Raw genomic sequence first — 14641 nt, forward strand, 5'->3', positions numbered from 1 at the left:
ATGGTGGCTCACAACCATCCGTAACAAGATCTGATGCTCTCTTCTGGAGTATCTGAAGACAGCTACAGTGTACTTAACATATAATAAATAAATAAATCTTTAAAAAAAAAAAAAAGAAACAAAACAAAAAACAATTAACAAAGGAGCAAGGAAAGCAAGTGCTTTTTTATAGATAACAAGAAGTGTGCTTGGTTACTTTCTCGTCGTTGTGCTGAGTACTTGGCTGGTGGCAGCTTAGGGAGGGTGACTGTGGCTAGGGACAAGAGTGTGTTCCTTGGTGGCAGAGGAGGCATGTGGCATGAACGGGCCGGCAGGCAGCCTGTAAGATCACATCAGCAGTCAGGAGCAGAGAGTTGGGAGGGCTGGGGCTCAGCTCGCTCTCCTTGTGCGGCCCAGGGAATGGTGCTGCCCACATTAGGATGGGTCCTGACTTGATCTAGATATTCTCACCGGCTTGTTCAGGGATTGCCTGCAAGGGCTTAGCTCCTTAAGCTGGCAATCAGTGCACACCATTAAAATCAGATGTCAGGGTTCATTCTGTGAGGGAATAATCGGAGAAGGGGCTCTGGACACATGATCCTTCTTCTGCTTTCCTTTTAGTTTTGAAGATTTATTTGTGTTTATATGCACTGTTTGTGTATGTATGCACTACTTGCTTGTGTGTGTGTGTGTATGCACTATCTGCATGTATATGTTTATATATATATGCATTAGGTGTGTGTGTGTGTGTGTGTGTGTGTGTGCTTGAGAGTGTGCATGCATACATGGGTGTCAGCAGAGGCTTGAGGCCTCTGGATCCCCTAGAATTGGAGTTACAAGATGTTCTAAGTTAATTGATTTGGGTGCTGGGAACAAAACCTGGGTCCTGGAAGAATAGGAAGCGCTCTTTACACTGTATTTCTCCAGCCCTGGATTTTGTTTTTAATGGCTAAATTAAAAAACAAAGCAAAACAAAACAAAAAATCCAAAAAACTAAATGTCATATATTACAAAAACTTTAATTTATCCACTTCTCCGGTTCCCTGCCTCCCTGAAACCCCCATCCCATCCTCCCCCCCCTGCTTCTATGAGGGTGTTCCTCCACCTACTCACTCCCACTCCTTGCCCTCGATTCCCCTACACTGGGGCACCTATCAAGTCTTCACAGGACCAAGGGCCTCTCCTTACATCGATGTTCCACAAGGCCATCCTCTGCTACATATGCAGCTGGAGCCATGAATCCCTCCATTTGTACTCTTTGGTTGGAGGTTTAGTCCCTGGGAGCTCTGGGGGGTCTGGTTGGTAGATATTGTTGTTCTTCATATGGGGTTGCAAATCCCTTCAGCTCCTTCAGTCCTTTCTCTAACTCCTCTATTGGGGATGCCGTGCTCAGTCCTATGGTTGGCTGTGAGCATCCACCTCTATTTGTCAGACTCTGGCAGGGCCTCTCAGGAGACAGCCACATCAGGCTCCTTTCAGCATGAACTTCTTGGCATCCACAATAGTGTCTGGGTTTTGGTAACTGTATATGGGATGAATCCCCAGGTGGAACAGTTTCTGGATGGCCTTTTCTTCAGTCTTTGCTCTACACTTTATCTCCATATTTGCTCCTGTGAGTATTTTGTTTTCCTTCTAAGAAGGACCGAAGCACACATACTTCGGTCTTCCTTCTTGAGCTTCATGTGGTCTGTGAATTGTATCTTGATTATTTGGAGCTTTGGGGCTAATATCCACTTATCAGTGAGTGCATACCATGTGTGTTCTTTTGTGATTGGGTTACCTCACTCAGGATGATATTTTCTAGTTCCATCCATTTGCCTAAGAATTTCATGAATTCATCATTTTTAACAGCTGAGTAGTATTCCATTGTGTAAATGTACCACATTTTCTGTATCACATATTTCTGTTGAGGGACATCTGGGCTTTTTCCAGCTTCTGGCTCTTATAAATAAGGCTGCTATGAACATAGTGGAGTATGTGTCCTTATTACAAGTGAGAGCATCTTCTGGGTATATGCCCAGGAGTGGTATAGCTGGGTCCTCAGATAGTACTATGTCCAGTGTCCAGTTTTTGAGGAACCGCCAAACTGATTTCCAGAGTGGTTGTACCAGCTTGCAATCCCACCAGCAATGGAGGAGTGTTCCTTTTTCTCCACATCCTCATCAGCATCTGTTGTTGCCTGAGTTTTTTATTTTAGCCACTCTCACTGGTGTGAGGTGGAATTCAGGGTTGTTTTGATTTGCATTTCCCTGATTACTAAGGATGTTGAACATTTCTTTAGGTGCTTCTTGACCATTCGATCAATATTCATTCTCAGTTGAGAATTCTTTGTTTAGCTCTGTACCCCATTTTTTTAAAAAGAATTTTTAAAAGATTTTTATTTATTTATTATATTTAAGTACACTGTAGCTGTCTTCAGACACTCCAGAAGAGGGAGTCAGATCTTATGGATGGTTGTGAGCCACCATGTGGTTGCTGGGATCTGAACTCAGGACCTTTTGGAAGAGCAGTCGGGTGCTCTTACCTGCTGAGCCATCTCACCAGCCCTGTACCCCATTTTTTAATAGAGTTATTTGATTCTCTGGAATTCAACTTCTTGATTTATATATATACTGTATATTAGCCCTCTATTGGATGTAGGATTGGTAAAGATCTTTTCCCAATCTGTTGGCCCATTGCTGAGAGTGGGGTGTTGAAGTCTCCCACTATTATTGTGTGGGGTGTGTCGGGTGCTTTGAGCTTTAGTAAAGTTTCTTTTATGAATGTGGGTGCCCTTGCATTTGGAGCATAGATGTTCAGAATCGAGAGTTCATCTTGGTAGATTTTTCCTTTGACCTGTTGAAGTGTCCTTCCTTATCCTTTTTGATAACTTTTGGCTGAAAGTCTATTTTATTGGATATTAGAATGGCTACTCCAGCTTGTTTCTTGGGACCAATTGCTTGGAAAATTGTTTTCCAGCCTTTTACTCTGAGTTAGTGTCTGTCTTTGTCACTGAGGTTAATTCCCTGTATGCAGCAAAATCCTGGGTCCTGTCTACATAGCCAATCTGTTAGTCTATGTCTTTTTATTGGGGAATTGAGTCCATTGATGTTAAGAGATATTAAGGAAATGTGATNGTTACTTCCTGTTATTTTTGTTGTTAGAGGTGGAATTATGTTTGTGTGGCCATCTTCATTTGGGTTTGTTGAAAGATTACTTTCTTGCTTTTTCTAGGTTATAGTTTCCCTCCTTGTGTTGGTGTTTTCCATCTATCCACCACGCCCGGCTCTATTTATATCCTTGTTAAAGACCTCTATCATCATCATGAGCAGTGATTTTAGATTCAAGTCTTGTTTTTCTGGTGTGATGGTGTATCTGGGAATTGCTATGGTGGGAGAATTGGGTTCTGATGATGCCAAGTAACCTTGGTTTCTGTTGCTTATATTCTTATGCTTGGCCAGGCAGTGGTGTCGCATGCCTTTAATCCCAGCACTCAGGAGGCAGAGGCAGGCGGATTTCTGAGTTCGAGGCCAGCCTGGGCTACAGAGTGAATTCCAGGACAGTCAGGGCTACACAGAGAAATCCTGTCTCGAAAAACAAAAAAAAAAAAAACAAACAAACAAAAAAAAAAGTTCGTTCTTATGCTTGCCTCCAACCATAAGATTATCTCTAGTGCTACCTGCCCTCTCTATATCTGACTAGAGCCCGTTCTTCCTATGATCCTGGTTATGTCAAAACGTCTTGGAGTCCCCCTGTCTCTAGGATCCTGTGATCCAATGATCCTGGGTATGGCAGAGTTTCTGGGAGTCAAGCTGCCTCTTGGACCCTGAGATCCTGGTGTGACCATGCTCTTGAGATCCTGTGATTCTGGCCATGTTAGAGTCCCTGGGAGTGGAGCTTCCTCTGGGTGTTGTGGAGTTTGCGCCCAAAGTAAACTGGCATAGACTGGAAGGAACCCAAGCCACTGGTCGGTCGGGATTCCTGTGTCCCTGCATCGCGCTGGTTCCAGTTGCTCCTGGTGGTGTTGGGACAGATGTGTCCTCCTCACCTCAATCCTATGATCTTGGGCCTGTTAGAGTGCCTGGGAGTGGAACTTCCTCTGGATGCTGTGGGCTCCAAAAACATTTTATAGATCATTTATTCTATTTACCTTTTCTTAAGAAATTCTGCTGTGCATCTGTTTTATAGTGGTGATGGTAACTGTTCTTTTAGTTTAAAGGTTCCAAGTTTGATGTAGGAGCAATCCTTTTGTACCTGTTTCTAAACACCAGAGTGCAGCTCAGGCACCATGGCCAGCCTGCAACCCTGTGGTTGCTATCACAGCTGGGGAAGGAAGGCAGGAATGGCTGGGGAGAGAGACATCAGGCAGCTAGTGAGCATCGTTGAGAAGACTCTCCCAAGACTGGCTTCAGTGAGACGGCCCATTTAATTGGGAGAACAGAGGCTAATTAAACCTTTAGGGAGTAGGTGGGGTCTTTGGGAAGAGTGTACATCGTTAGGGGCGGCCAGGGCAGTGAGGACGCCTCATATGCATGGAGAAGCGTTTCAGATACTGCTGGACATAGCCTATGAGGAGAGAAAGCTCACCCTGGCTGCCAGGTTATGTGACCTCTCTGAGGAGCAAGGGTAGGGGCGGAGGGCTGTGTGGGCCAGGATATGCAGGCCTGGGCCAGGTGTGACGCTATTCTACCCTCCAACCCCCATCTCAGAACCAGATTTCTGGGTTTGAATGCACCTCAACCCCACTCTTGCTCCTGACCAACGACTCCCTGGCCCCACAATCATAGGATTATTTAAAATCAAAGATTGTATGTTAGAGGGCAACCTGAGTTGTATACCAAGTTCCAGGTTACCCTCAACATGAGACCTGGTGAAAGAAAGAAGTAAGAAATGAATCAATCAAACCAATACTAATTACAAAACAAAATCATTTTAGGAAATAATAGGACTTTTGAGTCTAGTTTTTGCTGAACAGTTACATCCTAGAACTTTGTTTCATCTTTGGGAACAACTACCTGACCTGAGTCAAGTTTGTTGTTGTTTGTTTGTTTGTTTTATTTGGTTTTTTTTTTTTTTTTTGGCCTGCTTTTAAGCTATGAGTTGATTTACTGATTACACACATCTTAGGGTTTAACTGCTGTGGACAGACACCAAGACCAAAGCAACTCTTATAAAAAAACATTTAGTTGGGCCTGCATTACAGGTTCAGTGATTCAATCCAGTATCATCAAGGCAGGAACATGGCAGCATCCGGGCAGGCATGGTGCTGGCGGAGCTGAGAGTTCTACATCTTCATCTGAAGGCTGCTAGGAGGAGACTGACTTCCAGGCAGCTAGGATGAGGTTATTAAAGCCCACACCCACAGGGACACACCTACTCCAACAAGGCCACACCTTCTAATAGTGACAGCCCCTAGGCCAAGCATATACCAACCATCACAATATATAAATGTCCTTTCTTCCTGAGACATGGTCTCGGTGTCTTTGAACTCCCATATCCCAGGCTGGGAGTTCTGTCTGTCTCAGCCCCCTAAGTGCTGAGAGTACAGGTGAGTGCCACCACACCACTTATGGAGGCTTCTTCCACTGACTGTCTGTCACATGGGGGCTCATCAGTATTGATGTATAGCATTCTCAGTTGTCCACATTGCTGAGGAGGGCTGCACATTGTGAGCCTTCAGTCCCGTACTCTGGGGTACTGATAGCGTAATTGTTCCAGTTTGGGATTTTTATAAAGAGTGAAGCTACAAACATTGTAATATAGGTTTTTGGGGTTAGATTTATTTTACTTTTTATTTTGTGTGTATGTATGTGTTGTCTGCATGTATGTCTATGCAGCATGCATGGCTAGTGCCTGCAGATGCCAGAAGAGGGCATCAGATCCCCTTGAACTGGAGTTACAGATGGTTGGAGCTTCCATGTGGGTACTGGAGAATTGTACCTGCGTCCTCTGGAGGAGTAGCCAGTGCTCTTACCACTGAGTCTCATTTCATCTGCCCAGTTGTAACATGTTTTTGATGATGATGTATGTGTGTTTCTGTTGGGAATAGTTTTATGTATACTGTTTGCTCAGGGCATATGGCCATACACAGCCTCTTTAGATTCTGAAGTAGTGAATGTTCTAAAATGAGAAATTTCACATATCTATGTGATATTTGCTCCCTTAATCATGAACAAAAATTCATGTTCATACCAGGGCTATGACTTTAATCAATAACTATTAGTTAAAGAACATGAGTTAACAGACTTTTCTAGAGAGCCAGAGTATTTTAGCTTTCTAGGCCAATGATCTTTGTCACAGCCACACAGTTTTGCCACCATGATGTGATAGCCACAGCTCCCAGGTCAGTGTGTATTCCAGTGCGACACCAAGTCTCCAGCTCATACGGCACAGAATACAGCATATGACCCTCTTCCTCCCTCTCTTCCTCCTTCCTTTGCTGGCCTAGAATTTACTGTGAGTCCCAGGTTGGCTCCAAATTCCAGAAAATCCTCCTGCCTTAGCCTTCTCCAGGCATAGACCACCATGCCTGACTGAATTTCTCTTCTACTTAACTGCTGTCACACAGAACAGGCCTCACTGGGTCTGTGGGAATTGTTTTCCATCCCCCACATTTGAACTTGTACATCCAAATGGCCTCTTGCCCTTTTAAATCACCTTGAGGGACTGATTGATTTCAATAACGCTGTCATTGCTAAAAATACCTTTTAATTCTTTGGAATTTATTTCCAAGCCCATTTCCAGTCCTCAGAAAGGAAAATTAGTTTCATTAGAGTCACTCCAAGTTTTTTAGTCAAAATGTTTTTACACAGCTTGAATGTGGTCTGTTCTGCTGACATTCTGAGTGACTCTTGCCGTTGCCAAGAGCGCTCCAGTCACTGACAGTGTTTAATAATATGCCACAGGTTCTGAAGGAAGTTCCCAAAGAGGAGCTGCAAGTGCTTTGGCAATGACAGCACCCTTGGAGCAGAGGTGTGGCTTCCCAGCTCACTCACTGCTGGTCAGAAGGAGCAGCAGCACCTGGTATGTCGTTTATAGGAACAGTCTTGCTGAAAGTTGAGGCAGGAGGACTGCTGTGAGTGAGGTCTAGGTCAGCCTGCCTCAAAACAAGACTGAACAAGCGAGCTTCGTTCCATGAGACCTATTGTTTCTATCTTAAACCTGGACAGCCTGTATCAGTTAATCAGGATGTCGGTTCAGGTCCTCAATGCCCTCATGTTAGTACTTATTTCTTGTTAGTTATTTTCTCACATACCTTCTCATGGTGATAAAGCCATAGCACAAACATCACCTTAGGTCAGAAGTGACCTGGGAGTAAAGTTTGATACTGTCCAAAGCTGTGCACAAGGGATCCGTTTGTTATTCTGCTATTATTTACAGAGTATTCAGTTTTCCTCAGGGGCTCTCTGGCTGCGACTTTTGGTGATCACTGTGGCATTCATGACATGGGTCTACTCTCCATTCTTGTCATTAGGAGCCTCCACAGAGGGGATGAAAGGATGTCTAGCTAGAGTAGTTAGACACCTTGTAATCTTTCCCACTCCTCGATGCTGGGAGATGGCCATGGACACACTGTGTATAATCCTGAGCTAGTTTGAGTACAGTGACTTTACCTTGAGTTTCGGTTTTGCTTTGTTACTTTCTTTGAGATAGGATCTCACTCTGTAGTCTTGGTTGGCCTGGAATGCACACCAGGCTTGCTTGTGGTGCAGCAGGTTTAAAGGTGTGCACCACCAGCCATTCCTTTTTCTTTTTCTTTTCTTTTTTTTTTTTTAAGATTTATTTATTTTATGTAAGTACACTGTATCTGTCTTCACACACCCCAGAAGAGGGCATCAGATCTCATTACAGATGGTTGTGAGCCACCGTGTGGTTGATAGGATTTGAACTCATGACCTTCAAAAGAGCAGTCAGTGCCCTTAACCGCTGAGCCATCTCTCCAGCCCCTGGCCCAGAGATTTGTTTTTGTGTGACTGAGTGGTTGGTGCTGTGTCTCGGATCTGTCGGTTCCTGAGATGGCGGTGCTGTCTTCCCCAGGGTTCTTGTTGTTGGTTTAAAGGCTAAGTACTCACAGAAATGCCTCACCGTGCTTTTCTCCTGCCACAGTCCGCCTATCCATGACTTCGATGTGTTTAAGGAAAGCAAAGACGAGAACTTCTTCGAGTCGCAGGATTCCATCGATGCTCTGTGTACACACTTGCTGCAGCTGAAACCCGTCAAAGACCTCGGGGGAAACCAGGTCCAGGATGAGTTCTCTAAACTCCTGCAGGTATGCAGGGAATACGACAGCATGACTTTATACAGAGATGTACTATTTTATGTAGATAGTTATACATCAGTAACACTGTATTATGATTCTTTTTTGGCTACTTTTGTTTCTTTTTCTTTGGTGTTTTCTTTGTTGAACTATCATCATGGTAGCCTGAGATTTAAAGGAAAGAGAACTTGACATGGCAGCTCATTGCTCCTGACAGTTCACTCATTCAGGGAAGTTTCTCTTAAACCTGGGTCCTTTGTCCCATACGTAACCTAAAGGGGAGGGGTCAGCCGGTTGCCTCCTGTCTTTGATCTTGCTGCTGTCCACACTATTTCTGCTCCCTCACAGAGAAGGCCAGAGCTGTCTTCTTGTCCTAAGAGAAGCCTGAAGTTCTTTCAGCTTACAGGGAACAGTGATCTGTTTTCAAATCTTACAGCTCTGTAGCTGTCCATGTAAATACTTTTGGACGTACTGTGCTAAACACTTTTGTAGACACAGGGTCACAGGAGAAAGAATGGCTACCTTTGCTGCTTTAGCACCTTTTCTGTATTGAGACAGTCTTACCCTACCCTGACTGGCCTGTAATTCATCTAGTGCAGGCTAACCTCAAACTCACTGCAGTCCTCTTGCCTCAGCCTCTCAAGCGCTGGGATTTCACATGTGAGACACCATGCCCAGCTTAGTACTTGTCATACTGAGGGCATATGGATGGCCTGAGATGGGTTGAAGGGACCAGAAGGCACCACTTCAGCTGGACGCTGTCAGCTCTGCCGTGTGCACGTGGTCCCTGCAGGTGGGGGGAAAGGTGGTTGGGATGGATCTTTGCTTTTGCTTTTGCTTTTGGTTTTTTGGGTTTTTTGTTTGTTTTTGTTTGTTTTAAGATTTATTTATTTATTTTATGTATACGGGTACATTGTGGCTGATGGTTGTGAGCCTTCATGTGGTTGTTGGGAATTGAATTTTTAGGTCCTCTTATTGCAGTCAACTCCGCCCGTTCAGTCCCTGCTAGCTCAGGCCCAGAGACTTATTTATTATTATACATAAATACACTGTAGCTGTCTTCAGACACACCAGAAGAGGGCGTCAGATCTCATTACAGATGGTTGTGAGCCACCATGTGGTTGCTAGGATTTGAACTCAGGATCTTTGGAAGAGCAGTCAGTGCTCTTACCCGCTGAACCATCTCGCCAGCCCCCTGCTTTTGATTTTTATAGTGATTTGTGGGGCACAGTCTTGCCACAGTGTACATGTAGCAGCCCCACTTTGTTTTATTTATGCCTTATGTCATATATATATATATATATATATATATATATATATATATATATATATATATATATATATATATATGGAGATGTATGACCCTGATTTTAGTTTTTGTTTGTTTGGTTTGTTTGGAGCCGGGGCCTTCCATGCTGTGCAGGCTGGCCCTGCACCCTGCATTTTTCTAACTTTAAAAGTGATAGCTAGAGCCAGGTATGGTGGCGCACGCCTTTAATCCCAGCACTCAGAAGGCAGAGGCAGGCGGATTTCTGAGTTCGAGGCCAGCCTGCTCTACAAAGTGAGTTCCAGGACAGCCAGGGCTACCCAGAGAAACCCTGTCTCGAAAAAACAAAAACAAAAAACCCAAAACAACAACAACAACAACAAAAAAACAAAAAAAAGTGATAGCTGGGTATGGTGATGCACACCTTTAATCCCAGCATTTGAAGGCAGATGCGGGAAGATCTCTGTGAATTCAAGGCCATTCAGGAATGGATCGTGAAAACCTATTTCAGAAAAAGTGCATATAAAAGAGAGTAGAATCTCTCTGGACGATGTGTGTGGTGTGTGTGTCTATGTGTGTACACAAATGAGTGTGTATGTGTATGCCTGGAAACCAGGAAGGGTGCCAGATTTTTCAGAACTGGAGGAGTCAGGGGTCAGGGACTGTAGGTGTGATATGTGGGTACTGGAATCGAACTTGGGTGCTCTTAGCTGCTGAACCATCCCTGCAGCCCCTGGGGTGATTTTTTTTAAAAGGAAGTGTTATTGGAAGGCAGTTGTCCATGTCCATGTTGTTTGCAGTGACTTCCCTTCCAACCCCTAGAGCTGACGAGCATTACAGAGACTATGTGGTCCATGCTTTTTTATGGTGATGCTGGGGTTGAACTCAGGCCCTCAGGTGGTCCAGGCAAGTGCTGAAAGCCTGAGCTTCATGCCAGCTGCTGTGCCAAATGCTTCCATAGCCAGGACTTTCATGTACCATGACATGTATTATGCCAATCCTCAGGTGGGCAGGACTCTGTTCTGGTTTGGGTTGCAGAACCTGAGCCTTAGGGACCTGAACTGCTGATGATCTGTAACGGACAATGTTTAAACACAGGTCCGGCTCCATGCCTGGTCTTAAGGACTAGGTCTTGAGATGTCTGTGTGTCCGATGTCCATTAGCAAGCAAACAAGCTAGGTCAGAGGCTGCCATGTCCTCCTAAGGTTGTATGGTCAGTACAAAGAAATGCAGCAGCTTGGGATGTGGAGAGTAAAGGAGCTTGGCTTCTTCTCTTGGTTTCCAATTATAAAATAAGTTGTGGTCCCCTCTCTCAGAGCTTCTGATGATATTGTAACATCTGTGTCTCTAAATTAGTAATGTAGGTGCTAATGCTACTTACAGTTTTTACGTATTCACCAAAATATCATTGTCTTACTTTACTAAATACAATATCATGTAATACATTCTGTGTTAGAGAAACTTTAGATTTAGTGGACATTTTAAGAATTTTATAGAAATATGAGTATTTTTGGGTACCTTTCTGTACAGTGGAGTTGTTGGTTATATAAAAGAGTAATGACTTTTTTTTTCCTTTCAGATTTCCCTCTGGGGGAATAAGTGCGATCTGTCTCTCTCAGGTGGAGAGAGTAGCTCTCAGAAGGCCAATATCATAAACTGTTTGCAAGACCTAAAACCGTTCATTTTGATAGATGACACAGACTCTCTCTGGGCATTTCTCAGTAAGTTAAAGAAAACAGTAGAAACGCCCGTAGTTAGAGTAGACATTGTTCTGGATAACTCTGGCTTTGAACTGATTACGGATTTAGTATTTGCGGACTTTTTATTATCCGCTGAGTTAGCTACTGAGATTCATTTTCATGGGAAAACTATCCCATGGTTCGTGTCCGACGTTACTGTGCGTGACTTTAATTGGATAGTTGAGCGTATGACGAGTAGTAATCTGGAGTCCATGTCCACCTGCGGGGCCTGCTGGGAGACCTATATTAGGATGGGGAGGTGGGTTTACCATGACCATGCATTTTGGACTCTGCCTCATCCATATTGTGTGATGCCCCAGGTCGCCCCTGACTTATACGCTGAACTGCAAAAGGCACGTCTTGTTTTATTCAAGGGAGATTTGAATTATAGGAAGCTGATGGGTGACAGAAAGTGGAAGTTCACCTTTCCGTTCCATCAGGCCCTGAGTGGCTTCCACCCTGCACCTCTCTGTAGCATAAGAACGTTAAAGTGTGAGCTTCAGGTTGGTCTGCTGCCTGGGCAGGCCGAGCAGCTCACGGCCTCCGATCCCCACTGGCTGACCACTGGCAGGTATGGAATATTGCAGTTTGATGGGCCACTTTGACGCCTCTCAGGAATTCCTGGTTGCAGAGAACATTCTGAGAATCTCCCTCCAGCTTCAGTGCATGGATTTAGGCCTGGCTTCTCCTCAGAGTGGGCAGCCCCTTTCCTCAGCTCCTGTGCTATCTAACGTACTGTAGACGATGCTTCCTTGGAATGGTTTCCCCCGTTGCATTGTTTTGGGTTTAAGCCAATTACACTTCTGTTGGAATACTAGTCACTATTCTAAGTTAAATGCAAAACTTTTAAGTAGTTTTAATGAACTAATTTTTAATTTCAAAGAATGTAAAAAATGTAAGTGAATTTTGCTTTAAAAATTAATTTAAATGTTAGTTAATTCTGTTTTCTTAAACTGAATGATTATTTAATATCTGGGAACCTTAAGTATCATTTCACTTAGTTTGGCTCTTGAGTTAGTGGCCCAGTGAGCACATGCCTTGTATGCGCTCTCCCGGGAGGCATGTGCATGACGCTTGAACACACAGAGACAGAATTACCTCAGACCTGAACTACAGCCTGCTCTCTTGCATGCTTAAGTTTTCAAAGCCCATTTTCTTGCATAGATTTGTATTTTGATTGGCCTGTGGAATATGTCAAAGCACAAACTGGACATCGTAAACAGTGACTGACGAAGTAGGAATACAGTGGTGTTTCCATTGTCCCTATGATTGCTGAAGTCACCACCCCAGTGATGTCCAGATGAACCCAGCATCAGTTTGCAACAGCAGACTGTTCAGTGGAGACGACTGTTATGTGTTGTGTTAGACACTGCCAGGCTGGGCTCAGTCTCTATCTCACACGCTGTGTAGCCCCTCACTTCAGATGTCGTCATAGTCTGTAAATTCATGTTACTTTGTTTTAAAACAAATTGGAAATAAAATTGGAAATGCTTTCTTATACTGGAATAATAAAATGAATTTTACAGAGAGATCTCACTGGTTTTTATTTGCTTTTGGGGTAAGTGAGGACGAATAGCTTAAACCTGAGATCTGCACAATACTCTATTTTAGCTGTTACCGGCAGTCACTATGAGGTGGTGTGACAGTGGCTGCACCCTGCTCTTGTCGGGTTGGGTTCTTCAGGGTACGTGAAGCCCTCTCCGATATGCTGCTTCCTCGTTCACATGTCTGTTTTAAGCATCAAGTCAGCAAGTTGTAACTTCATGCAGACCTGGCTGGCGTTCAGAACATAAATGTGTGGATTGACTTCGTGGCGACCTGAGCTACCACACGCCGCACTTTGCAAAGCGCTCTTCTGGCATCCCCGTTTTTTGCTATGTGGCTTCTTAAGAACATGGCATTGTAGTGTTTTTGAAAGTGGTTCAGGTCCACCCCCAGCAAGGGAAAGCAAAGAAGTGAGTTAGAGCAAGAAGAAGGGCTGTCTGGGAGAGGTCATAGATGCTTAGCGGGGGCAGTACCTTCCTGGGTTTTTACCAGTTTTTTTTCCACAGGTTTACTCTGTAGCCCAGGCTCTCCTTGAAAACTCTGTGATCCTCCTGCCTCAGCCTCCCAAATAGTGGTAAGATTACAGACATGAACTGATGACTGGCCCATTGCTCTTTGTCTGTGTCTGTGTTGGGAACATGGTCTCTCTGTATAGCCCTGGCTGTACTAGAACTTATTCTAGACTCGGCTGCCCCCCGAACTCAGGTCCACCTGCCTCTGCCTTCCTAGAGTTGGCATTAAAGGTGTGTGCCACCATTCCTGGCTAGTTCTAGAACTTATGGCCTCAAACTCATTGTCCTCTGGCCTCAGTCTTACAAGTGTTGGCTTTGCAGGAATGTGCTACACACCACTTGATTGTTCTTTTAAAACAGCTTTATTGACAATCCAGTATGACTCATTTGAGGTGCACAGTATTTTGGTACACTTACAGCCTGGTGCAATCATCTTTACAACCGATGGCAGAACATTTGGTACCCCTAAAATAAACCCAGAACCACTGATAACTGATCGTTTTGCTTCTGTATAGTTGTTTACATATTCTAGGCATTTAATATAAATAGAATAATAAAATGCATGGTCTTTTGTGATTGGCGTCCTTTAAAGGAGCATATCATCTGTACTCTCCCTTTTGATAGCTGAATAGTACTCCGCTATAGAGATACACAACATTTTATTTGCTGGTCAGTGCTCTCCGTTTTCTCCCTTGTCTATTTTATTTTAATGTGTTTGTTTTGAGATTGGGTTTACATTGCCCAACTTGGCCTTGAACTATGTAGCCATGCTATGCTATGTAGCCAATGATGCAAATTAATGATCTCTGAGCCCTCACCTTCCCAGTGCTGAGATTACAGCTATGGGCTAGCCCAGAGTTTCCACTTTCTCAGCAGGAATGCTGTTGCTATGACTACTGATGGACAGATTCTGGTGTTTCCTGTTTCCTGGGTCGATACCCGGGAGTGAAAGTGCTGGGCCATTGAGCAATCTGAATGTTTTGATTGACAGGCAGAAGGTTCTCGAGTGTTCTCCTATATCCTTGGGCAGTGCATCGGGGCCCCGGGTACCCTGAGTCCTTCTTAGCACGCAGCACTGTGGATGCTTTTGATTACACCCATGGCGCTGGACCCTGAGCAAATGGTCAGCTTACTGGGCCATCCCTGTAACGTCTTTGGATCATAAGTTTGAGATGACCCTGGACTACAGAGGGAGCTCCAGGCCAGCCTTGGCTACACAGTTAGATCCTGTCTCAAAAAACAACAAAAAAATCGGGCCAGAGAAGTCTTACCAGATAAAAGATTGGTGAAAACTGGGCGTGGTGGTGCACTCCTTTAATTCCAGCACTTGGGAGGCAGGGGCAGGCGAATTTCTGAGTTCGAG

General features: G+C 44.3%; 1 protein-coding gene across 1 annotated transcript in view; it reads left to right on the forward strand.

Annotated features, from left to right (window-relative positions):
• Positions 1 to 12750, forward strand: part of Armt1 (acidic residue methyltransferase 1) — a 21942-nt gene extending 9192 nt beyond the window's left edge. Inside the window, exons 4-5 of the mRNA XM_021221505.1 lie at positions 8065 to 8227; positions 11062 to 12750. Of these exons, the coding sequence (XP_021077164.1) occupies positions 8065 to 8227; positions 11062 to 11826 (928 nt within the window). The 3' untranslated portion in view covers positions 11827 to 12750. The remainder of the gene's footprint in view (positions 1 to 8064; positions 8228 to 11061) is intronic.
• The last annotated feature ends 1891 nt before the right edge of the window (positions 12751 to 14641 follow it).

Source organism: Mus pahari, chromosome 21, assembly GCF_900095145.1.
Source record: "Mus pahari chromosome 21, PAHARI_EIJ_v1.1, whole genome shotgun sequence".
NCBI classification, from domain to species: domain Eukaryota; kingdom Metazoa; phylum Chordata; class Mammalia; order Rodentia; family Muridae; genus Mus; species Mus pahari.